The sequence below is a fragment of the Mastacembelus armatus genome, chromosome 4 (genome assembly GCF_900324485.2).
Source record: "Mastacembelus armatus chromosome 4, fMasArm1.2, whole genome shotgun sequence".
NCBI classification, from domain to species: domain Eukaryota; kingdom Metazoa; phylum Chordata; class Actinopteri; order Synbranchiformes; family Mastacembelidae; genus Mastacembelus; species Mastacembelus armatus.
The window spans coordinates 11765779-11792127 of record NC_046636.1 but is presented as its reverse complement, the minus strand read 5'-3'; the positions used below and the strand labels follow the sequence as shown (position 1 = coordinate 11792127).

Below are 26349 nucleotides of genomic sequence, written 5' to 3'. Positions count from 1 at the left end.
GAATAGCATGACATATAAGTTTTTAGTCCTGATTTAAGGCAAAATATTAACCTTCAAAAGAAAAAAAAATCTGCACTATTATTAAGTAGTAATCTTAAAACATTAAACATTAGACTTAGTTTAGTGTTAGTGTAGCTGAAAAGAGTTAAGATGGTGGTAAGCAACACAAAAGAGCAATAAAATAAATGATTCTTAAACTATGAGGGATTAATAACTTTGCAATGTTGTGCAGAATAATTAGAATTAACATAAAAGCCCTTTGCCAAATTACTATGTACATTTTTATGTGGGGCACATATGCATTCTCTATTGCAAATAGCGTTACATGAAACCACAGTCTGGTGCTCCTATAGGGACATTTCTGCCTCCTGTACAGAGAGCCAGTACACCACTGGGAGGTGGGGGCAGGTTGTCAACAGTACAGCTTGCCTCACTTTATCACTGTGACTCTTTGTTGTTGCTTCCCTCTTCCCTGCTGATTTCATTCCAGTCTCTGTCCTCCACAGGATCAATGTCTTGTGCTTACCACAGGCAGCCCAAGAGGCTGACAGTGAAGACTGCTGAGTGATTGAGTAATGCCATTGGATTGTTTCTCATTTGAAATTGTCCAGAGGATGCTGATCGAATTGATAGGATTGCTTTTCGTGTCAGCTTGTATGCATTTCTTCCAATGTGTCTCTGTGTACATGTGCAGCTACAGGCATGTCTGTGTTGGTAGACAAACACTGGGAGTTAGAAAATGGGCATTTCAGTATATTGTCACCAGTAGAGGCTACTGTTGATCTCTTTATGAAATGCAAAAGAGGCATAATGAGACAGCGTACTGTAGATGTAGTCTAATTGTTTTATGTTGCCTATGATTTATATGTGTCACACTGTTTCATGGACTAATTCCATACATCTTTTTAACACCACTTTTTTGATTGTGGTTCTATTTTTCCCCTCAAAACCATAATATATTTGATTATAACTTCAGATTTTTTTTTTTTCAGTTTTAGCCACAGGAAAAGACTGAGCAGGAAACTGTCTTGTGTGCCTGCAATATCATATCAAGTCCTCCCTGAGTTTCAAAATCCCAAAAGTTAAAGTTTTCCAGAAAACTGAGAACACTGAAAACAGTATTCTAATTGCAAATAAGACATTTTGGAACACTTTTTATGCACTGGTTCCCAAACTTTGTGGGTTCTTATTTCTGTAAAAGTGGCACTGTTTTCTTGTGAGTGCTTCTCACTGGTTACGTATGTTAATGGGTTTGGCCAATTCAACTAAAGACTAAAAAAATAATTTTTCCTATATTTATTTGAACACAGTTAGAGACTTGAAAGATGAAATTATGTAGTAAGAAAAACGGAATGGGTTAGAATAACATATATAAATACACTTCATTATCATGCTAATCTCACGAACCTTCAAATTTATTTTGTGATGCCTTGGATCAGCGGTATTTGCAACAAGTTGTGAGCCCTCAGTTATTATTATGGATCACTGTCAACTCAGAACTGAGCAGCTATGTATACTACTATTTGACTTGTGGGGGTCATGGCCTACTGCAGCTGCTCCAAGTATACTGTAAGGTGGGTAGACAGTTTATGACTTGTCAGTTCATCACTGGACAGGGTCACACATTTCACCTGAATGCTGCTTTGGTGAAATCTAGAACATCAGGACATGAGAACCTATAGAAACCTGCAAACCCAAATAAAAAGACAGGGTCCCTTTTGCTGTGAAGCAACACCGCCAACCACTCAGTCACTATGCTGTTCCAGCCAGCAAAATATTTCATGTGACAGGACATCTCAACAATGGCTGATTACCTCCAAAAGTGGTTTGAAGACACACACACACACCATTGCCAAACAATAACACAATCTGGCTCGTGACTGGTGTTAATTTCTCACACTGTTCATAGCCTTGAGCATCCTTTTAACAAACCACTGTAAAGATGCCATCTGTTTGAATGAAGTGACCTCCCGGCCATACAATGAAACCCAGCTGGCATAATTGTGAGACAATGAGATGCTGCAAACCTTTTACTTGACAACCACATTAATATTTCACAATGGTTCCATGGAATACCAATTAGCCCAGCTGGTATCGCATAGCTTTAGTTGATTTCAGTAGGCATACTGCACTGTCAGAGCTGTACAGAGTTTTTAAACAAACTGCTATGGTCAGTGTCAGATTGACTGATGCAGCTTGTGATTGGCCTGTGTGCTGCTGTTGCTACTACTTTACATCAAAAGCATGTCTAGTGCATGGTGCATTGTAGTCACTTTCTGAGCAGTGAGCTTACTACTACTGCTGTTCTGCAGCTGTAAAAGATATTTTTTCTTTTCCTCCACAGGCATTCCTATCCATCCATGTGTCCACCCCCCTCCACACTCTTTTTCCTCTTGAGGCTGTAAATAAGCTAGGGCTGCGTGGACCCTTGAGAACCTTCCCCCTCCTACACTTCCCCTCCACTGTTATCCCTCTTCAAACTCCCTGTCTACTCAAACTCAGCTATTGCTCTTTGTGCTGCTGAAAGGCACCAGGGAGATGCTCAGATGATCCACTGGGCCATCCTGAACCACATCATCCATACAGACCAAGACAGGGAAGACTAACTACTGTGAGTGTGAGAGAGCCCCAGCAGTGTGTTGTGAGTACCCTGCAAGGCTCACCTGCCAAGCCTGGCAGAAAGCTTGGCTTGTCCGTTCACTTCTCCAGGTTCTGAGATGCCCTCTCCTCCCAATGATGGAGGTGAGTAGAAGAGGCTCAACCCTCAGAACTGATTGGACTATTTGGTTAAAAATAGCTAGATGGTTAGCATATTTTTCTGCAGATATTGTGAAGCTGATAAGCATATATGCTCATATATGTACCTGCCTTTGTCTTCATCAGACAACACAGAAAAATATGTTTGTTTTCATTCCTCATTTTTCTCCTTTACATTGACTTACATTAATTTCCTTGAGACTTACCTAACCTCAACCCTTACTCTAACCTTAATCCAACCTTAAGTTATACCTTATACCTTAGACCTTAGACCTTATACCAAGTACTTAGTGTGAAATTCAGTTATTTACATGGTGGGGACCAGATGATGGTCCCCAGGAGAAAAGCAGAGGTTCCAAACAATGTGAGTAACACCAGATGCACACAATGACACACCCAGACACACATACACACAAATTATGATAAAATGATCATGACACATGAAGCTATGCCAGACTAAATGCCTAATTCATTTACACTGTAGCTGCATAAACAAACCTCACTAAATCACCTGCAGAAATGGGAGAAACATATTAGAAGACTCCAGACACTCTTGCCCCGCTTGTTGTCTCAGGCAGAAGCTGTGACTGTATCTAGTCTTGTTGTTTTTTGTCTGCTCCTCCAGAGGATCAAGGAGCATCCCCCGTGAATGGGCCATCTGTGGGCTCCTACCAGAGCAGTGGGAAGAGAAAGGTGCATACCAAAAAGAAGAAAGGCACTATCACCGCCAATGTTGCTGGCACCAAATATGAGATTGGTATGGTAATCTATTTATAATGATATTGAAATGCTTTTAAAATTATACTACTGAAAACCATACATAATTAAATCAATAAAGAATTTAGGTACAATTAAGCTACAAAAGGAGCTAGTAGGTATATGCAGTACGGAAATGCCAGTCTGTAAAGAAAAAAATACCTTTTGATCACAGTTTGTTTTAACTGAGATGAGGATGAAATAAGACTGTCTGCAAGCTCGGTGTTGAAACTCTTCACTGATAAAATTATCCTGGTGTTGATGTTTTTTTTGTTGGTAAACAAGGCAGTAGCTAGAAACAGTTGAGCAGTAGTATTTGTTATAATTTCAGCTGTAACATTAGTATAAATTCAACTGTTATTTTTTTGTGATACTACTTACAGTACATAGATATGTGGAAAGCACTATCAACATTAAGATGATAGAAAGACTCAGATTCCAAATTAAATTTTGATTTTCTTCATGAAGAATTCTGGTGGTTCTACAAGTTAAGATTAATGTACTGTGATGCAAGGGATTTTTTATTAATTTTTGAAACAGCTTTTAGTTCATCACAGTCACACTGTAAATCCAATTGCAATGTTGTTTCAACAATAAAATCCTGTTTGAAGGAGGACGTTGTTTAATGTCTTAAATTAAACGTAACGGAGCTGCAGTCTACTGAAAAAGTTCACATGGAGACAGCTTGGATTCACGTACATACATAAATCTTTATTGAGGGGATATAAATTGGCAGTGAGGATTTCTTGAGAAGAGTCAAAAGAGCATAGTAAGCACTTTGCACATGTTCAGGATATTGTGTGGCAGCAGAGCTCTCAGGGGTGAACTACAACCTATGAAACTAAAGCGTCAGCAGTAGCAAGTAGAAGTTGGGGGCTGCCGGAATCTTGAAGGTAGATGGGAATCTAGCGGTGAGTCAGTTCGCTAGCTGTGACGAGACTCTCACAGTGGTCATTTTGAGGGTAGTGCAGGGCTATTTTAAAGCAAAATTAACACTAGAGGCCAGATGGATGGCTCATTTTGGCCATTCCCCTTTTTGCACCAACCTTTTTTTGTTTCACAAATTATAGTATTACAGATAAAGGTTAGAGGTCAGAGAGATTGGTTTCCTTTACACCCACTGAGAAGGGAATGTAAACTCTGGCTCTAAGGATGCACGTTTAGTTAGATGGGTAGTTAAAGATTGATTATAGTTTTGTACTAAGACCTTACTAGTACTGTATAAGCACAGGCCTGCTGTGAGCAAAACACTGTTAGCCTTTACTGACATTAACAGATGGATGGAGTTACATTGGAAAAATCTTTTTTCCATTCAAGCGCCATCATGCAACATTAGGCAAGCCATGTCCAGGTTTCTGAAGGCTTTCAAGAAATTAATTAATACCTTGTTTCGTTAGGGCATATGAATTTTTTATTACTCACTGAATAATGAATAGCTGTTGGATTAATGTCCAAATGGGTTTGCCACCTATCTCTTATAGTATGGGGTTTCCAGTGGGATTTGAATGCATTACAGACAAATAATTTATCATTTTGAAGAGAGGCATTACAATTTGATGCTCTGCAACTATTCCGTGAAAGGTAAATATGGCTGTGAGCTTGTTGATCTACAATCTTCTGGACCTCACTTAATATATGCAAAATATTGAGCTTAAGCAGAAATATTTTATTTGTATCTTTTTATTTAGCATCTATATAGATATCACGAAACACAGCTTTGTGTTCCTAAATTCAGTGTATGAAGCTTATTTAAATGACTGCACCCCTTTCTATTAATGGAATACAGTCTCATGTGAATGTTTTTTCCCTAGTTCGTATAGTCATCAATGAGATGGACTTTATCAAGACCCGGGATGATGATGAGACTGCCAACCTCATCTGGAATGACTCGGCTGTGCAGCACGAAAAAATTGCTGAGCTCAGGAATTATCAGGTACACTGCATGGCTACCAGGTCAAACAGCCTAAAGGTTAGAGATGTCACATCCAATTTATGCACAAAACAGGAAAATCTGTATCTTGACCTTTACAGTGAGCTCCATTCAAAGACTATGGATGTACTGATGAACTCCCACATGAACTCCCACATGAACTCCCAGTATATGTATGTAACTTTGGAATTAAAGGTTTTGAGCAACCCTTCTGAAAAAGATAATGTGTTCAGCTGATGTTACATTACAGATAGGGCTGTTCAATTATGGAAAAAATCCTAATCATCATTATTTGGTCATTATTGAAATCAATTATTTTACACGATTACTCATTGACTTTGGAAATATGTTGCATTTATTGAGTGAACAATGAATTCTCCTTAAAACAATAATATATAGCCTAAAATATATTCAAATGTATAAACCACCACCAGATACCACATACGTGACTTGTTTTGCTGACACTATAGGCTGAGAGTTGTGAATGTGCGCATGCGTGTCATTAAGAACGCAGGCCAAAGTTACTTGAAAAACAGAATAATCGTTTTTTCTCAGTAACATAGTTTTTGTGATCGTTGAGACCCAAAATCGAAATCAAAATCAAAATTCGGTTGATTGCACATCCCTAATTACAGACAAACTAACCTGTGTATAATAGTGTATAGAGTACCACTAAGGTGAACAAGGATTCCCTGAGAGAGAAACTGAAGAAAATGCCCCTGAGGTGGAACAAAAAGTCATTCAGAGGATCAAACAAAGGACCAAATACCTTCCTTCAAATACTCCTTTGGTTAAACATGATTATCAGGAGATCCTTTAAATATTTAGCACTAAAATGTGATTTAATCTTGGAACAACAGGTTTATCTATACTAAACTCATTGCACTTTGATTTTATCCCTCTTATCAGATACCACAGTCATTATGCATTTTATCTTTGTTAGCGCATGCACTGTGAAATGCACACTAAACGAGAACAAGGCCACAATGCCTGTAATATAGCAAATGCCACATGCCTACACAGAGATTTGTCAGTCAGTAAGAAAAAATCTTTCTTTGTGATAACAGTGTGATAAAACGTGAACACAGATTTTTAAAGTTACCGTATCTCTACCATGAAAAAATATGACCAATAACACTGGTTTCTTTGAGAAGCAATACTTCCACCATATAAAACACTGATAACAGAAAAATAAAACAAGGACATTTCGTACTTTGTGAACACATTGTTATCCAATATTAACTCATGTTGATGAAACTTGGAGGATGAGATAAGGTATTTCTAAGTTCAACTTGGTCAAGTGTAAATAGGTAAATCTGATTAATCTGTAAATTAAAAGAAAAAAACAAATATAAGGACAAAATAAAGGAGAGCAAATGGAAAGGGAATGGTATATGCAGACATTTTGGTCAGATGGGACTGCAGAAAACAAAGTTGAAGTATAGTAAATGTCAGGATGAAAATAGATGGCTGGGAGAATCTGAATCTGCTCATCTGCTTTTCCTCAGACTGTGGGAGGTAAGAAAGAGAATTGCAAATAGGGAAAAAAGGTGGACAGAATGAGAGGGAACACTAAAATTTACACAGAGATGGGAGGATTGACAGCTAGACTGACAAGTTGTGAGCAGCAGGGGATAGGGGGCAGGCTTCACATGTCACTATTGATGTTGATAAGATGGGCCTAAACAACAAGGGTTGCTCTGGATTTTGTGTACTATTCTGAGAGTGATCTTACCTCTGTTTGACCTCTCTGTCCCGCTGAGAGAGAGAACTTGGCTGCTCCCCCTCAGCTCTGAATGTCAGCCATCCATCTTCCCAAGTGCTTATTTGATTAGACTGGGCACTAATAATCAATTAAATCACAGGCTAGTCAGAAAGAGTGTGGCTTGTTAGGATAGGGGCAGCAAGAGTTCAGCTAAGTAGATTGAATATAACAAATACTGTAACATGAAGCAATGTGGCTGATGTTTCACATAGAATTGGTGATTTGCTGTCAATTCTTTTTGCTTGCTCCACTGCACTGCTGTAGTGTTTCATGAGATAATTTCTCAGAAGAAAAGTAGAAGTCTCTCAACAATTGGTTTTGATTTCCCCTCACAAGCCACGTCGTCTCAAGGCATTGGCATAATTGTGCAGTCTCTTCCGAATCCCTAATTACATCTGTCTCGTTTGGATAATAATCACGGATTCCTTTTACACTCTGTGTTCTTGTTTTTTTTTCCCTCTCCCCTCTCCCTCTTTTAATTTTTTCCTTTTTCCCTTTTAGTGATGTAGTGTGAGAGTTTGCTGTCAAGTTTCAGTTCATACGAGCCTAATTAACGCCCCTGTTCAGGCTCATTTGGTCAAAGAATACAGAAAACCCAGAGTTTTTCCTTTACCCCCCACCCCCCTTCGGCGCATTCAAAGCAATTCATTCAACTGTCACTGCAGGAGCTTGCGATGCAGAACCAATTACCTCAGCCCCTCAGAGTTGAGATTGATCGTTTTTTTTTTTTCTCGTCTCTTTCCTTCCCAACCTTTAAAGTATATAAAAAAAAAACATGGTAAACTAAATAAGGGTTGAAAAAGGTCTCAGCGTCACCTTTTTGTTTTGAGTCCATAATTGGGCATAAATGTCAGAGCATTGTAAGCTCACTTCAGGTTGCTGCCTTTTAATGTGCTCATTTTTATGAAGGGGTGGGGGGGAATTGAGTGGCATAATGGCCCTAACAACATTATTATGTCTGCCTGTCCCTCTGCAGAGGATTAACCATTTCCCTGGCATGGGCGAAATCTGCCGGAAAGACTGTCTAGCAAGGAACATGTCAAAGTAAGTTTTCTGCCTCTCTTAACATTGAAAATTACAATATTTTGGTTCAGTTGGAGATGTGCAGAAGTTTATTTTAAAGCCCAGTGTTTAGGGAGCTGACACTGTAAGAAGTTACAACTGGGTTCTTACCATTGAAAGCCAAATATGTAGAGATAGCTGTAAAAATGCATCTTTACTATCTAGAACAAAAAATTAAACTTTGAATTCAGATGATTTTAAAACTGAAAATGATGCTTTTGAGTAATCAGTACAATAACTGCACTCCAACACAAATCCTTTTCGTTGTCACTCCAGAATGATTAAGTGCCAGCCTCAAGAATACAGCTTCATACCCAAAACCTGGATTTTCCCTGCCGAGTACACTCAGTTCCAGAACTACGTAAAGGAGCTACGCAGAAAACGCAAGCAGAAGACCTTTATTGTCAAACCTGCTAACGGAGCCATGGGTCACGGGTAGGTCAGATCTTAGCTAGTACTCCATAGCAATCTAACACAGTGGCTATTAGAGTGAGAGGCAGAGGGTTCCCAGAGGCAATAGAGAGTAGGAGAAAGTGACAAAAGTAGAAGACAGAAAGCAAAAAAATTGAGTGAAAAGGAGGGATTTAGTAGAGTAAATAGAGGACAAGCACAGCAAACAAGGCAATAAGAGGTTTGTGACCCTGATATCGGTGTCTATGGAAATAGCATTATGGCTGGAACTAGACTGAGTATTTGAGCTAAGAGGGTGTGGTGAATCTCATTGTTGTCCTCATTGTCCTCGATGGCCACACTCTCCATAAATCAGAGGTTACCTCTGCCATTGGAGGACACAGACACACACACACACACACACACACACACACACACACACACACACACACACACACAGTCCCATGGCAGTTACTGTAGTTCCTTCCCTGAAGGTCTCTGCATGTGATTATTGGATTCCTTTATGAGGCACCATCAGCAGAGACCAGAAAATGGACCAAGATGGCTGCTGCAGGGGACTCTGTTTCTCAATAGCAACTCTTTATCAAAAGATGAGGAGGTTGTGGTACCTGAATGTATATTTCATACTTATACTCCCATGGGGTAAAAGTCTATCTCAGGTTGTGACACATTCATGATATTTTTTCACTGTTGGGAATTTAAAGGAATCAGCATCAAATTCATTTTTTACAGAGCTGCAAGCATGGTGATATAGCACTTATAAGTAACTTGAACAAATAACCAGCCTGTTAGGTACACCCTGTACATGCTAAAGAAATCAACTATAAAAATCAAGTAAGAAATGTAACATTTCTAAATCTTAAAATAACAAATAGTTCTATGTCATAAGATAAAATATATTATGAATATTATGATTTGGCTAAAATACAGGGTCCTCTGAAAAGAAATTAATTTTGACTAGAACATTACACATCTCCTGAACACTTCAGAAAACACTGGAACTGCTCAGTTCGTAAAAGTATTCTGTGAGGTTCATGTATGGAGAAATACTTGTGGAGTGCATGTATCTATGGCACCAATAGGTGGAGATATTGAAGTACAAATGGTGTGCCTCACCTCTCTCTCTAATTCTCTTTGAATTTGTCCTTTCTGGTATAATATGAGCATTACTTATAACTCTATGCTGCACTAAGCCCTTATTTATTAAAGAATAAAAGGCAGCAAAGGCTGAATTATTGCAATACATTAAGAATATGAAAGATGATGAGTTTAGCTCGACCACTCAGTGGCAGGCGGCTCACAAGATTAGATTGTTCTCTATTTTTTTGCATGGTGTGACGCGGCAGGAAATTAAGTTATATCTGCCCCCTGTAATTCATTTTTCCGTCGACCAACTAAATGAAGTTATTGTTTGTGTCTGAAGCGCAGCTTGTTATAAGGGAAACAAAAAAGCATGCAGAGCTTAAAAAGTGAGATCCCCTCTGGTGCCAAATTAAATAGGCAGGGGAGAGTGGGCCGTGATTATCTGACACCCCAGCTCATCAATCATGTCGTCTTCTCCTCAGCTACTCCTCCTCGACTAACTAACACTGTTAACCCTGTCCTCATCATTCAGCTTGCTGTCTACTTGTCAGGAAGACCCATCACATCGTTGGTCAGACAACCCATCAACTTGTCTTTGTTCCATTTTGTTCAAGTGCAGTGCTCATCTGTAATACAGCAGTACTTTAGTTGGGCAGAGCAAGCGATAGTTAATAAACCCCAAGTAACGACAACATTACACTAAGGGAAAATCTACAAGCTAGGAATGTGTTATGAAGCTCCTGACAGGAAGACTGCAGAATTAAGACCTTATTTTATCATAACATGAAAGGCAATACCTGATTCCAGAGTAGATTAACACTTCTCTTTCCTCCTCTTTTTGATAAATAAAGACTCCTGAAAAGCTCATCAGCAGTGTTCCAGTGTTATTGCTTCATTGACGTTAACAGAGCAGATGAATTATTTAGTTAAATTAAAACAACATAGACCATACTGTTCCCTGGATACTGCATCATGCTCTGGCTGTGATTACAGAAATCACGTAGCAGAACAACGTTTGGCCTCTGGCGGCTTAGTGCCACGATATCCCATTACCTCAACTGTACATTTTGAACAATCAAGACTGCTTAAACTAGATCTGAGTGCATTCATTCACATATGTTTTCAGTGAAGGTTCTGTACAAGTGAAAGGTCACATGAATATCATGAGGGAACCATAAATCTGACCCTTAGAGTCATTGTATGCACATTAAGGACATATCTTCCCATTGTATCTATTGCTCATTTGGATTATTAAACTTATTATACATCCATCCATCCATTATCTATACCTGCTTATTTCTTAACCAGAGTCACGGGGATCTGATGGAGCCCATCCCAGCTCTCTTTTGGGTGAACGGCTGGGGTACAGTCCATCACCAGTCCATCTCAGGGCCACCTAAAGACACACAGAGACAACCTCACACACTCACACCCACTCCTATGGGCAATTTAGAGTCACCAATCAACCTATCATGCATGTTTTTGGAGTGTGGGAGGAAACCGGAGTACCCATGCAAACCCACGCAAGCACGGGGAGAACATGCAAACTCCACACAGAACCTAACCCGAACCCGGGACCTTCTTGCTGTGAGGCAGTGGTGCTATCCACTAAGTCACCATGCTGCCCCTTATTATACATTACAAAAAACCCCCCAAAAAACTGAAGCATGGCAAAGTTCTTCTTTAGATATAATCGAAAGTACCATTGAAACAGGCAGACATGCCACCCTAGAAATATTTTTCAGAAGATTTTGAAATGAAATACTGCATTGAAAATCCATAAAATTTGTATACTGTTTGGCTCAGTTTTTTCCTTATATAAGACAGTGCCAATGTCATCAGTCATATTCATGGGCTCTGCTATGCTCCCATCTATCACTTTTTTAATTATCTTTTTTGTCTTTACTATGCCATATTTTATAATGCTGCTGACGACACCCCAATTTCCCCCCAAGGATTAATAAAGTATCTGTCTATCCAGGATCTCACTTATCCGTAACTGTGAGAAGCTGCCAGCCCAGGAGCACTTTATTGTTCAGGAGTACCTGGACAAGCCCTTCCTGATGGAAGGCTACAAGTTTGACCTGCGCATCTATATCCTTGTCACTTCCTGTGACCCACTTCGCATTTTCCTGTACAATGATGGCCTGGTTCGCATGGGCACAGAGAAATACCACGCACCCAGTGAGGCCAACCTGGTAAGTCACTACTAATAGTAGTAACAGCCACAATGATGCAAAGCATTTTTTTCAAACAAACTTACTGAATGGTTCACAAAAAAAAACAAAAAAAACGCTTATTGCAGAAACCCAGACATGGTCACAGACACATATAGTACTTTGTTACAGTATATGCATCTTGAACTATGTGTTATCTATGAATAAGACAATAAACACATAACTGTTCATGGATTTATATTAGAGAGTATACAGAGTAACCATTGTGAGGGTCAGAAACGGAGACAGAAATTAAACAGAGCAATGTATTTGCCATGAACCAGAGCCATGAGCTTGTTCAACTCTATGTAATGAAATTAGATACAAAAACACACAGAAGGACAGAATTTGGAAAACACAGTGAAATCTACGTGGGATCACAAAAAACATGCATGTATTCATATTCAATCAAAAGTGCCCGAATGCGGACAGCTGTAACGCTGATATAGTTCACAAACACACAACCACTTGTACTTCTATCTTCGTTAGGGCACTCTCTGACATAATTTTGTAGTACTTCACCCGTAACCTTACCCGTCACAACTTAATGCCTAACCTCAACTCTAATGATAACCTAAACCCTAACCTTAAACTCCTGTTTGAGTTAAACCTCAAACAGGATTCTGAAAAAGTGAGGACCAGCCAAAATGTTCTTTGATAAAATGAATTATAAATTATGCTCGGAATGATCCTCACACACACACGCACGCACGCACGCACGCACGCACGCACGCACACACACACACACACACACACACACACACACACACACACAGTACAGTACAGTATATACACAGCTGACTTAAATGTCCACATTCCAGATGTCTCCTGTAATATCAAGCTGCTCACTCATATTTGCCTTGAGGTTCTGCACCTGCTGAAGCACAGTCTGTTGCTGATGATGGGACACACACACACACACACACACACATACTCATGCACAGCTTCCTATCAAGCATGGTGCTTATCTAGAATATGAAGACATATGCACACAAGCTGGACCCCTCCTGTGACACGTGTGTATTGCCTTATCCAGTCTGTGACACATGATGGAGTGAGTCATGCCATGGAGATGGATGTTCAATCCCACAGAGAGTGGCTCCCAGACAGCCATCAGGGGCTGGAGTGGCCCGTGGTCATAGCATTATTACCTTTTAGGACAAGGATGTATTGTTTTCAGCTGAGAGGGATAATGTTTAAAGAGAGAAATACAATAGAGTTATACAATGGCTAGTTACAGTTGACCTGTTACAGACACATTTTAGCCATTCAGTGTGGGAACTATGGGGCACTATGGCTCTGATTTCTCTTATCGCAGAATGCTTGATGTTTTGTGATTGAAAGCTTGTTCTGCTGTTCACTCATTATCAAATGTTCCCATAGGAACATTGCCTAAGAAACATTAAAATACAGCTTTTCTCATTTTCATATAGCACACTCAACTGTGGTGGACTTTATTAATACATAATTTCTTACAATCTTCAGTTCTTGCCAAGGGACTAGTTTGTGATGTTTTCAATTCTTCCTATTCTTGTCTACCCATATTATTTTGGAAGAAATGTTTTACATTCTTTGGTCAGTATATGCCTCTGAAGGGGTAAAAGCATGAGCTTTGTTACTCTGATGATTATCATCACTGGTATAATTAAGAGCTCTGTCACAGGTGCCATAGCTATTTAACTACAATAACATTGTAATTGTATTTACCATTGCACTGCTAGATCTAGCTTCAGTGGAGTTCTTCGTAGCCATGTGTTATGTGTTGGAGGTGGTGCTGGAGAGAAGAAGGAGAAGTGGGACATAAATGCAGAACCAAAACGAGCTTTATTCCTCCTGGGATCACCAGTGCAAGGGAAAAAATACAAAAAGCAGAGCCGAATGAAACGGGAAACTGAAAATCACTGAATGAAACGGGAAACTGAGAAAAGGTAGCACATACATAATCTACGAACATACAAATAATTGCAATAGGCAATAATGCTTCCGCAAACACAAAGGGAAGCAGGGAAGTATATATAGAAGCAAGAACAAAAAGTAATAGAACCCAGGTGAGACTGGTCAGGGTTGATTAACTCAAAGTGTGAAGCTGCCGGGGACCAGTGCAGGGGGAAAGAGGAAGTCTTTTCAGTGTAAAAGGTCCCTGGCAGGACGTCCCAAAGGGGAACCATAACACCATGTGTAGTAGATTGTGCTTGTACTGTACAACTCTCATGTTTGAAGTTGTGCCAGGTGTCATGTGTGCTTCCTAACCACATGTAACTGGAAAAAGCTCAACTTTTTAAAAGCTCAGTAAAATCAAGAGAAAGTAGAAGAGAGTCACTTTTATCTCAACAACAAAGAAACATGTCTGATACAAATATGATCTGCTGTTGCTACTGTATAACATTAAGCTTTCAGAGGATATATTAAAGAGTGCACTCTGGTTCTACAAACCATTGACAAGCAATCCACCAGTGTCCAGTATGTTCTGCATGTAAAATTGTCCCAATTTCTCTCTGTTCTCCGTTCCTATGGGTGAAATAACCCATGGTTTTGGGTTATTCCTTTCAAATTAAATGAAAAACTAAAACACTAATTATTAAATAAATCTATAAATTGTTAGTCAGAAACAGATGTCAATATGCATTTGTCAGTGTGTAATATAATAGCCCTCCTAAATTCCATTTGTCTTCACAGAGCCAGCTCTACATGCATCTTACTAACTACTCAGTGAACAAACACAATGAGAATTTTGAGCGAGACGAGACAGTGGACAAAGGCAGTAAGAGGTCCATCAGTTGGTTCACCGAGTTCCTCCGCACCAATGACTATGATGTGACCAAATTCTGGGGAGACATCTCTGTAAGTGGGTAGTCCATACACAGACAAAAACAGCTACACAGTTATATGTAGACATTGTGGTGGATATGTACTTCCACAAAAACAAGGATGTGTGGTATGATAACAGAACACACCATATATGCAAACAAGAAATGTGTACATTCAGAATTGTAACATCTAATTGTAGACTTGTATACACACATTTTGTTCCTACTAACACATGCTGCACAGAAAACACAAGGGGACAAGCAAAGGTTTGATATGAGTTGTTATGACAGCAATTCTGTGAACTTCAGAGGTGTGGTTAACTCCAGGAAGAGCTCAGTGAAAACATCATTCTTGGAGGATGAGCTCTCCCTATCTAACGCTGCTCCCCGCTCATCCACACACCTTCATCTTGTTCATTTTCTTTCATTTCTCTCACCCTCTGCACCTGATTCATTCATTTTTTTACTTTTACCCCTTAATCCCACTGTGTTCCTTTGTCTTTTCCTAGTTAACTCCTTTTGGTTTAACCCATTTCCTTAGCCCTGGTCCAGTTATATTCTTTTCTTTTTAATTCCTTTTGACCTTGATTCGTTGTCATTTTGTCCATAGTGATTTGGGTTGTAATGTTCCCTCAGTGCTTGTTCTCTGTTTTATCATCTCCTCTCATGCTACCAGCATTCAACCTCAAAATCAAATCCCATTGGTCATTAGCCTCTCCTCAAGGCAGTCTTTTTATTTCTTTTCTCCACTGACTTTCACTTTTCTCTGTGTTCTTATTGAAAGTGGCTTTTGAGACTACAGTAGCTATTGTGGCCAGTGCTTCTCCTGTTTGGCTAGGTTTTTATTTAAGGGAACATTTCTTCTTCTTTTATTCTGTTCTTATCTATCTTGAATAATCTCTCCATGTGTTCCATTCTGTCAGGGCACTAAAGTTTCTTTGTTGTCTATTTCACTTCTTTTACTTCACTTCCATTTCTTTCTCTCTCACCTTTCTTGTCCCTCAGTGGCAAAGCAGTGTCACCCTCTGACTCAACCAGACCATCCTCCTCTTCTCTTGCTCTCTCACCATTTTATTCTCGGAAGTTGCACCACTCCGGTGTTAGTGTTGCCCATTCGCACTCACACACATGCATTGTTTCAACCCCGTTTTTATATTCACCACTCACTCTCCTCTCTCCTTCTCTTTTCATCTCTTACATTTTGTTCCAGTACAGACCTAGGCAGAGTTGACTCTTTCTGCCAAGAGTCAGTTTGTTTGCCAAAAGATTGTGGAGATTATATTGTATATTGTGCATGTTCTTTTTTTTTCGTATATGAAACACTGACATCTCTTACAAATGGATGTCTTCTTCATATACAAGGCAGAGTGTCCAAGGTTTGACCTGCAAAGCTTCAGCTCTGTTATGTGGGTGTCATTTTAAGAACAGTATCTGACGATAAATTGTATAGTTATGTTTTTTTTATTTACATGCACACACACAGACACGCATTTTTGGGATGTTGCCAAACTCAAAGACGTGTGTTCATATGCATAATTTCTGTTATTTTAAAAGTTGTGAAGAAACCTTGTTTATTTAGGCAATACATAATACATAACTAACATAACTACAACTTGTCTATTCAGAGGGTACTATTACAGTGATATTAATGTTTCTTTTCTGATCTTTTGGAGCTATTGATTTTTGAAACATTCATCCTCTATACTACTTACCCTTTAAAGGACAGATTGCCAATCCATCACAGTGCTGACATACAGATATAGACAACCATTCATGCTCACATCCACACCTAAGGGCAATATAGTTACGAACCAACCTAACCTGCGCATGTTTGGATTGTGGGAGGAAGCTAAAGAACCCAGTGAAATCATGCAAACTCCACACAGTTGGTTGGCCAAGGTTCAAATCCTGAATCTTGTTTGTGTGAAGTGACAGTTCTAAACTCTGCTCTACTGTGCCACCCCATTTAGCAACAATAATGTTTATTTTTATACCAATTGGAAAAATACAATTTCCCAACATTTCCCAAGTGATCCCTTTTGTCCAATGTGAGAAACGACATGTAGACATAGTGATCAATTTAAAATTGGTTTCAGGGGTTGTAGACAATAGTTCTTCTACATATTTTCATATTAGATATTTTACGACAATATTTATAAAAACACAAAAAGCAATATTCCCTACATTTTATATATATTGTTGTACTATTGCTATGTTGTACTCAATTATTTTAGAACATTTAATTTCACAACTGTAATCCTGCCTATCACCCAAATATTTTTTCAAGAATATTGGACTATCGGTTGGTAAGACTTTCTGTACTACCAGAAAGTTGTGCCAATAAAACATAAATCAAATGAATTAGACATGCATACAAAATTGTTAAACCAATTTATGCAGGTGAGATTTAAAAAGTAAAAAGATAAAATAATACCACAACAGCTTAAAAATGATTTAAGCTCAAAGCTAACAAAACAGGCACACAAGCACGCAAATAGACAGTGCTGAGGACTCCGGATAAGGAGGGAGGTGATGGGGCCAGGGACAAAGACACATACAAACACATACCAGCCAGTGCTGGGGACTTTGGGCTTGAACAGCTCTTTTGGGAGCAGGTGTTTGTTCTAGTCAGCCTGTGGGTGAGACAGGTGGATGGATGGACAAATGGACTAAAGTGTGTGAGCAATGGACAAATAGAATAAGAAGGGGGATGCAGGCTTATCAGGCCACTGCCAGGCCACCATACCCCTCTCCTGCACGCAGCAGGACTGGGCAAACTGCAGGCCAGCAGCACTGTGTGGGCTTGACTGGTGAGGGGACGCTTTGTGCAGTGTATGTGTGTGTGTGTGTGTGTGTGTGTCAGTGTCAGAGTGAGCATGCTTACCCTGGTTACACACTGGGAGTAGGCAGGCAGGTACCAGCCAGCAAACACATACATGTAAACACACACATGCACTCAAATTGGGAGGCACTAGCCAGACAGATGGATTGCCATCAAAACTGGTATATTTGTCTGTGTGTAAGTGAATTTCAAAAGGCTATGTGCCAGTAAAACTTTGTGCTTCTTCTCAGCTTTTAAACTGACAGTATATCTTGAGACACTGGAATTTAGGAGAAATCAGAGAGTGTAGCTTAACTTCTGTGCACCAGTTTTACTTTAGGATGTAGTTTTTAGGATGAATGAAAAAGGCCAGGTTTTGTGTTTTCTTTGTCATCTTAGTGATTCCTTCTCTCTTTGTGTTTCTGTTTGCTGCCAGGAGCTGGTGGTGAAGACTCTAATAGTGGCTGAGCCCCACGTGCTGCATGCTTACCGCATGTGTCGCCCCGGCCAGCCACCAGGGAGCGACAGTGTCTGCTTTGAGGTCCTAGGATTTGACATCATCCTGGATCGCAAACTCAAACCCTGGCTACTGGAGGTAAAGTGTGAGTGTGTGTGTGTGTGTGTGTGTGTGTGTGTGTTTGTGTGTTTGTGTATGTGTATGTGTGTGGTTTCTCATTTTTTTCTAGTAATTTCTGGTTGTAATTTCTACTTTCCTTTTCTTGCAAATACTGCATTTTCAATATAATTGTTTTAAATACAAAAACATAGAATATTTAGTCTACTTTTAAAGAGAGTGTCAATTATTAAACTGGAATTTTAAAATTCCAATTCATATTTATTTTCAGTTTTTATTTTTATATATTATTTATATTTGTATATTTTATATATGATTTCAGTCATAATGTTTTTAAACTTTAAAACACATTATAAAATATTAAAATCCAGTAGATGTCTTAAAATTAATTCAAGGGTGTGTATGTATGTTTGTCAGTCAGAAAGAAAACTACAGTCTGTGGAGTCTCATCTGTCTCTGCTGCTACTAAAGTGACAGCAGATTCTAACTGAAGTAATGTGGCGTCGGCAGGAGAGAGGGAGACATTTCCACACACTGACAGAAAGAATAAACACACACTGATTTTGCTTACACACTCTTGTTCCCGGAGAAACACACAGAAACACCCACAAGGTCTCAAGTATGTATTTATCCTGAACACAAGGAGACACACATTGCCATGTACAATGAAAGGAATGCAGACAGCCACAAACCTGCACAACCAAATTTGTGCATTCACACACTCATACTTATAGAAATCCACATGTTCACAGCACCATATAAGATAATACACCACTTCATTACACAAAGTCTCACACACACATTCAGGCTACAAAAATATAGGTCAGGATGGCAGGTTGACTAGCAAGACACCCACCCCTCATTCTGTCAGTGTCAGTCTCTGAGGTGTCAGTCATTCAGGAGACAGAGTTGAGTTCAGAGTCCACTCCAGGATTTCTGTCTCACCATTCTGATGTCAGCCAGTCAGTTAAAATGTGACCTAAATCGTAACCCAAAGTGGCTGCATGCCCCCCACCCACCCCGTTTCCCACAGATTGACTCAAGGATGGGAAATGCCTCTGGGATAATTGTTTGTTTTTCCCCATCATACCAACCCAAAATAAATCTTGTGATTTCCAAAAGCCTCTGATTTGTAGAAAAAAAGTGACATTTGACGGTTGGTATTTTGAGTAGAGTCATCGTGGAATTAGGGTGTAATTACCCTACCTGGCTCTGTTTGTGTGGTTGAGCTCTTGTATGCAATATGACAAAAGGATGTACAAGGAAGAGTAAAAATGGTGTTCCTTTTGACTGCTGGTGCACTGTGACAGTATGTGTGCACTTTGTTTGTGTGTATAGATGTGTATGAGACATGGCAAACAGCCGTGAATGCAGTTGTTCCACTCCAGCAGTAATGATCCCCCCTGTGCTACTAGCAGCTCTCTATAACTCTCATCAATTAACATCCCAAGCACATACACACACACACAAACAGACACACAACCCTGCTTCTCTTTCACGCAACATTTACAACAACAATCATTTATTTCCAAAATTCCACTGATTAGTCAGGGGATAGTAGCAAGCATAGAGACCCCTTCTCTAATCCTCACTGTGTACGCTGTCAAGCCTGAAAATAACTTTATTACCACTTTTTACTCTGTCGACATTCATTCCTATTCAGCAGGGATGCGAAACACAGCTGGGCCTATAGGCTAGCTGCAATAAGCAAGCAGCAAGGTCCAAATTAAATATTTCAGCAAATCACATTGCACTTTTTGTGGAAAACTAAATTTTAACTAAATCATTTTTAGATTTTTTTTTATTTCCATCACCCCCCCCCCCCCCCCCAATTTCAAAATAGTAAAAATCGTTTCAAAAGTTGAAAGACAATCTAGGACTTAAAGGTTTGTTTTACATTTGTGGACCTCGCCTCTCAGGTTTCTTTATTGGTGTCACTGTGAATTATTGGTGCCATGCCTCGTTGGGGCTTTACCCAGACTGCTGTTCCGGCAATGTCTTCCTCTCTTACTCTTTAAAATGTCAAAATTGATTGTTGGACATGCAAACTCGCAGTCAGGAAATGAAAGTTCAACCTGTGTAAAATCAAAGCCGGTCGGATACCTAAAAGCTCGATAGTATCATATATAAGAAGCTGTCAAATGACATTAGTCCTGCCTTTTGTATTTGTATTTTTGTCTGCTGTTTTCTGTGTGTATGTAGGAGGCTGGAAAGGGGAAAGGGGCATGATTGCCTCTTATATCCCCCAATTACACCTCCAGAAAATAGTCATGTTTTTTTTGGACAGGGTATTTGAAATACTCCAAACTCCTGTGATTACAGGACATGTTTGCTGTTGCAAGAAAACCTCTGTGGAAAATACAATACACTGGCTCTTTGTAAGCAACCAGGCTCAAAGAAATCATTGCAAATATGTTGATAACGAATACAGATACTCAAGAGAAACAACCCACAGACCAGTGCACATCTGCTAAATAGCTTGTCACAGGAGTACAAACAGAGGGGACAAGATGCTTTTCAAACCAAGGCCAGGCATAAAGCAGATGCATTGTACTCAGAGCAAGTATAAAAAGGATAGAAGAGAAGGTAAAAAGAGAGAAACAGGCTTTTGTATGATCCTTATCTTAATTCAGCAAGGTTTTCAACACACGTTTTACCTCCTATTGACATTCAAAACATCAGCACCTCATAGGGTCACACACATACACGCACACTTGCTCAACTGATGTAACTGGAGATGTTCACTTTCATTAAACCAGCCCAGACAGCATCTGTGACTTGTATAGGAGAGGCCATTCATTGAGCCATGAGCTACACTTCACACAGACATACCCTTGAGTGCACACATAGACACATAGACACAAGCACACATTCACACACACAGTCTGCTTTGACTGTGGTTTGTATTGTCAGTGCCAAGTCTTTTGCTTTGAGGGCTTCATTAAGTGATGTCTTTTGAAAGTAAAAGAAAAATAAAAAGAAAAAAATGCAAGAGAAACATAATTGTTTCAGAAATGCGCATATATTCAGTTTAATTCAGGAACCGCCTCATGGCATAGACTTTAGTCATAAATTCTGCTTGCATGTAGTGTTGTCTTAAAATTGGGGTATGTGGGTCAAAGAGAACAGCAGATGTCTCCAAATCCAGTGTGAGTCATAAGGAGTGCATTTATTTAATGGCAAAATATAGCAGTGAAACAGCATTAGCAACCCTGCATCAACCTCCAGTTAGTGTGGCCCATGTGCTCTAAACCAACATGATAATGTCCAGTGTCAAACGAACTGAGAAAAATTAGAAACTATTACTAGAAGACCAGAGAAATATATAAACAAAAATACAGAAACCACCAAAGAACACAATTTATTGTTCTCGTGAGGTCCTGATGGTTGTCCTTGGACCTCAACCCAATGAGGCCCAGCCTCATTATAGTCTCAAAGATGTTCCCCCACATGCAGCAGAAAAAAACCTCAGCTGACCAGCTGGTCAACTCTAACTACGAAGAAACAAGTGTTTGTAGTGAGCACGAATAATTAGAAACCTTTCAGGTCTGTGCTAAGCTCTCTCCCTAGTGCCAGGCTCCAGGCAACTCAAAGGCTAGTCAGCCTGCTTGTTAGGGCACAGTTGGTGTTTGATGGTGTGCATATGTGTATGCGTGTATATATGAATTGTCCTGTGTCAGTGTGTGTAGTGTGTGGTACTATGTACTGTATGTGTTTACCTACTCTATAAACATACAGAACGAGAGCTACTGCATGCAACTTTGCTGTGTCTGTGTTTCATGTGAGTTTTCCTACTCCTTATGTGTGTTTGTGCATCTGGATGTGTGGTCTTTCTCACTCAGGGAATAGTCCTCTGTGGTGTGTGTGTGTTGTTGGCCGTTCTGATCTGCCTACCATGAAACTCCAGACTCCTGTCTGTTTATCCCATTCAAGAGGAATCCTGCTTAAAACACACAAACACACCAATTTAGTTCACTTCAAAGGAAGAAAACTTGTTTGCCAACTTTCATGGTGTTTTATGTGTCATTACTGAGTATTGAGATGCTGTCACATGCTGGAGTTCCAGCAGTATAATTAGTTATTGCTACAACTTTACTTCCATCTGCTCATCCATCATTTTCCCTCTTTCCACCACTGCGGCCCCCCTTTAGGTCAGGTTGTGCAGAGTGAATGGCAGCTAACGAGGCGGGCATGGTTAGGTCAACTGTGGCAAGGGTTTGTTTGTGTCTCAGTGCATTTGTGTCTGTTATTGGACATTACAACATACCAACACACTTTAGCTGCACTCCTCCCCAAAGGGCAGTGATTCCCTCCCCTTTCATCCCTCCCTCTTTTCCTGCAACTTTCTTCTCTTTCAGTGCTCTCTCGCCGATTGTTTCAAGATGACTTTGGTTTGCCTATCCATTCCTCAGAACCAACATAATCCAGACTTCCTTTTCTTTTGCAAGTGTGAGTGTGTGTTTGTGTACGGGGTGTGTTTGTGGGAAGTAATCTTTGCTGGCAAGTGTAAACAGATGCCACAGTACAGACATACCTGTAGACACTGCAATGCACACTGCAGAAGAATTACAATTTTTGAAAACACTGTTAATTTTCGGTGTGGAAAAAAGTGTCTCTCAGTTAAAATTCTATTTTATTTGTGCAGAATAAAATGAATATTTCATGTCCCTATAGCTTTTCATAAAAGTCTAAAAAGTAGCTGTTTAAGACAAATCTGTTTTCTCAATAAGTTTTGGAAGAAGGATTTAGAAGTTATCTTGCCTTTCACATATTTTCTCAGGAAAAAGTGTTTTCTAACCTCTACAACAGCTGAGTTGAACATTATTGTGTATTCAGGGTGATTAAGGAGGAATTTACTTGATACCTGTGCTCTCCAAATAATTTTCATCTGCTCATGATTGAATTTTCTAGAGTGAAAAATCACAGAGGCGAATACATACAGTTTGAGATACTCAATTATCTTTTGGAGTTTCTCTTGCCCCCTTCCACCTTTCATTCTCCTTTTGCCTTTGATTAATCTTTGGCACTTAGTGGGATTCATTCTTATTTAAATGTCCATAGATATCGTTCTTAGCTTTGAGGGGGTGTCTTGTTCCCTGTGAACTCTAGGTGGCAGTAGTCACCTACGAGCCAGTCTTTGTCTTATAAGAGGTTTATTAAAGAATAATTAGAATGATGTATGGGACTGTCTGTCTCTATCCACATCTATTTTCCCCCAACATGACTATTTCATGGAATAAGTATCAAATTAGGAGCGCATGGGCCTCGTATGTGGGGCAGTTGAAAACACCCCCAACATTTAGTCATTTATCATCAGGCATGTATGGCAGTACCAGTGTGTGTATGTGGCTGTGTTTGTGTGCATGCATGTGATTGACCAAGCTATATATTGCATGTTTATGAGTGACGTATGGTACTGGTTAAGTGTGTAAGCGTTTGAAAAGGAAGATTATATTCAGATTATCTTCTTGCATATTTTGGAGCATAGGTATATTTTGTTGATATAGTCTTGCATGTTTTGTGTACTTGGCACTTAGGTGTGTGTGTGTTTGTGTTTGTGGCAGCATTACTATGCACAGCTTTTTGTGCATCTCGAAGCACCTTTTGTCTTTTGTTGCTGTGCCTGATTGTAGAAAGCAACACTCTTCGCACCCTGGCAGCCATTCAGTCAGGCAGGTCAGGAGGACTGGTGGCTAAGCTAAGCGCTTGTCCACTCACTCCCAGGACCTTTACCAGGAGCTCAGCATACTCAGCTAGAGTTTCCGCGTGTCTGACTGGACCACTAAAAACGCCTCACAAAGAACAAAACAGTGATTGATATGATGGCTGAAACAAGAGAACGACTTAACAGGGCAGCCAGCTGTCTGTCTTTCTGTCGCTCTGCTACTCATGCTCTCCCTCTCTGCCTCCCTTTCTCATTCCACCATTGTGTGGCAACAAACACTCCTTTCTGACAGCAGTTGAACTGTGCTGATACCCTTGAGTGTGCGGGGCAGAATGGGAGGCTTGTCAAAGCAGTGGTTGTTTACACTCTGCCGGGAATAATAAGAAGGGGTCTTTTTTCTGAACCGATTAATCACAAGCAGCCCTTGCACTTGTTTGACGAGTATTCCAGACACAGAATAGATGTCTATGGGGGGAAGCAATTTGTTGTAGCAGGAAAGAAGCTGATTGTTGTTGATCTATTGCTGTTGCTATGTTATTAGGGTCGGTGTGACACAGCAGAGGCCACAGGCGCAAACTGTTTGATGTCTACTTTTTTAACAATGAGTAAGTCATACGATCATTGTAAGGATTTTTTTGGACTTGCTGGTGTTATTCATACTTGAAATGATAATGATAATTTATTAGACAAAGTCAAAATATTATTAGAATGGCCTTTTGCAGTGTGGCCATTGCTGACTTACTAAACTTACCTGACCAAGATACTAAGTTCTCACTTTCTCCAGGGGGCCAAATATTCAACATTGAGTATCTTTAATTGATGACTGTAGTGAAGGGCGTTGTCGGCGTTGCTCGTTGTTCTTTCTGTTTCTTTTTTATTAGTTGGTCATATATCGGTCTGTGTTTAAATTTTAAATGGTTAAAAAGATTGGTTACCAAGGTGTTAACAAAGGTGTTACCAAGTGGTGCTGACACCACCGCGTAGCAAATCTTGCACATAATATGTTTTTGATCCACGTCCGTTTCTTTGAATCCAAACTGTTCCCAAACAATGGAATTGCTTCTACCTCTTTTGTTGACCAAAGACTTCTGTGGCTGCTCTTTTTCTGCCATCTTCACTCGTGCTGATTTTTAAATGCCGCCAGATACCACATAAGCGAATTGTTTCGCAGACCCATTACAAGCTTTAATTCACCACTGCCTTCATAAACAATGGTGGGATACTTACACCTCCAGCTGTGTGTTAAATGTCCTGTCTGTAGTTTGCAGCTTACCCTCTGATCTTTGTATGTTCAATTGGATGATCAAATAAGGTTAAACCTGTTCTGTGAAAAATTGTTGACTGATACAGTATATTCTTCTGCTACATGCTCATTCTACTGTTTGACTGAGTGATATTTGGGCCACTTTGATGCAGTGCTGATGTTGAACCAAATCAAAGCACAAGTAAAAAGGAGTTTCTAATCTTTTCATCTGACATTTTTATTAAATGCGTCTTGGAGCAACCAACGGCTCCTTTAAGACCCTGCCAGAGTTACTTAAGGAAATCAGAGTCAGGGTTTTGGGAGCCTGCAGGGATTCATTAGGACCAGACTGGTCCAGCTTCCTCTGGCAGAGAGAAAAGCACAGAAACACAGAGAGAGAAATGAATAAGAGAGGTAGGGACCAGTGTGAGGACTAGCAAATGGAAGGGGGAAAATCAGTGACCAGACTGAAAACAGAGATCGCAAGAAACAGGGTGGAAAGAGAATGTAACCAGGAGGAGTGTGACAGGCAAAGAGAGGAAGGAGAAGGATTGAGGAAGAGCAAAGAGAGACAGCAAGTGCTGTGATGCCAGTCTACTCTGTGACAGGTTGACACCACAAATCAAACTAAGAAACGAAGACAACTAACGAGACAATCGTAGCCAGGATCACTGACAGTCTGGTTGTTACCTATAGGTTACGGCGTTCTAAAGCCGTACTCTTTTCATTGTTGCTGTCGTATTAGTGAGCGGTCTAAATGAAAACAGACCGCTTCTCTTTTTTTTCTTTTGTAGTGTTTTTTTTTAGATGAGGTACTGCAGGTCAAAGTGTAGCGCTGTCCTCCTCAGCACAGAGCGATTCATTCTACTGAGTGGAAGAGTTGCATAGGGTCTCTGACTCTGAATTGAAGACATTCATCAACTCCCTCCTCCCCTTCTGATAAATAGTTGTTGTGTAGAACTACATGCTTACACGCTTACATAGGCTCGCCCATACAAACCCACTTCATGTTGATGTGGATTTAGTAGCTGACTTGTGGTGTCTGTGGCTCTGTCATCTGAAATCGTTTAAGAGATTGAGAGACAGCTACAGCTCAGGATACATTTTCTTCAGCATGTGTGATCTTATTCGCCATACATTTTAACATGTGAGCTTCCTTGCACAGCCATATTTACATGGTTCTTAGGTGCTTGGGGTCTGGCATGGTGCTGAAGGATAATTTGGGAGTACTGTAGTTGTTTATGTGGAGGATAGCTTTA

General features: G+C 39.9%; 1 protein-coding gene across 4 annotated transcripts in view; it reads left to right on the top strand.

Annotated features, from left to right (window-relative positions):
* ttll7 (tubulin tyrosine ligase-like family, member 7) overlaps window positions 1–26349 on the top strand; it is a 69099-nt gene that overhangs the window by 5538 nt on the left and 37212 nt on the right. For 3 of the 4 annotated variants that reach the window (XM_026323649.2, XM_026323650.1, XM_026323648.1), the window contains exons 2-9: window positions 2345–2742; window positions 3383–3514; window positions 5325–5446; window positions 8185–8252; window positions 8547–8705; window positions 11746–11962; window positions 14657–14821; window positions 18045–18203. In XM_026323649.2, the coding sequence (XP_026179434.1) occupies window positions 2718–2742; window positions 3383–3514; window positions 5325–5446; window positions 8185–8252; window positions 8547–8705; window positions 11746–11962; window positions 14657–14821; window positions 18045–18203 (1047 nt within the window). In that variant the 5' untranslated portion in view covers window positions 2345–2717. Of the gene's footprint in view, window positions 1–2344; window positions 2743–3382; window positions 3515–5324; window positions 5447–8184; window positions 8253–8546; window positions 8706–11745; window positions 11963–14656; window positions 14822–18044; window positions 18204–26349 lie in introns of those variants that run through there. The other variant, XM_026323651.1, reaches the window with a different exon arrangement.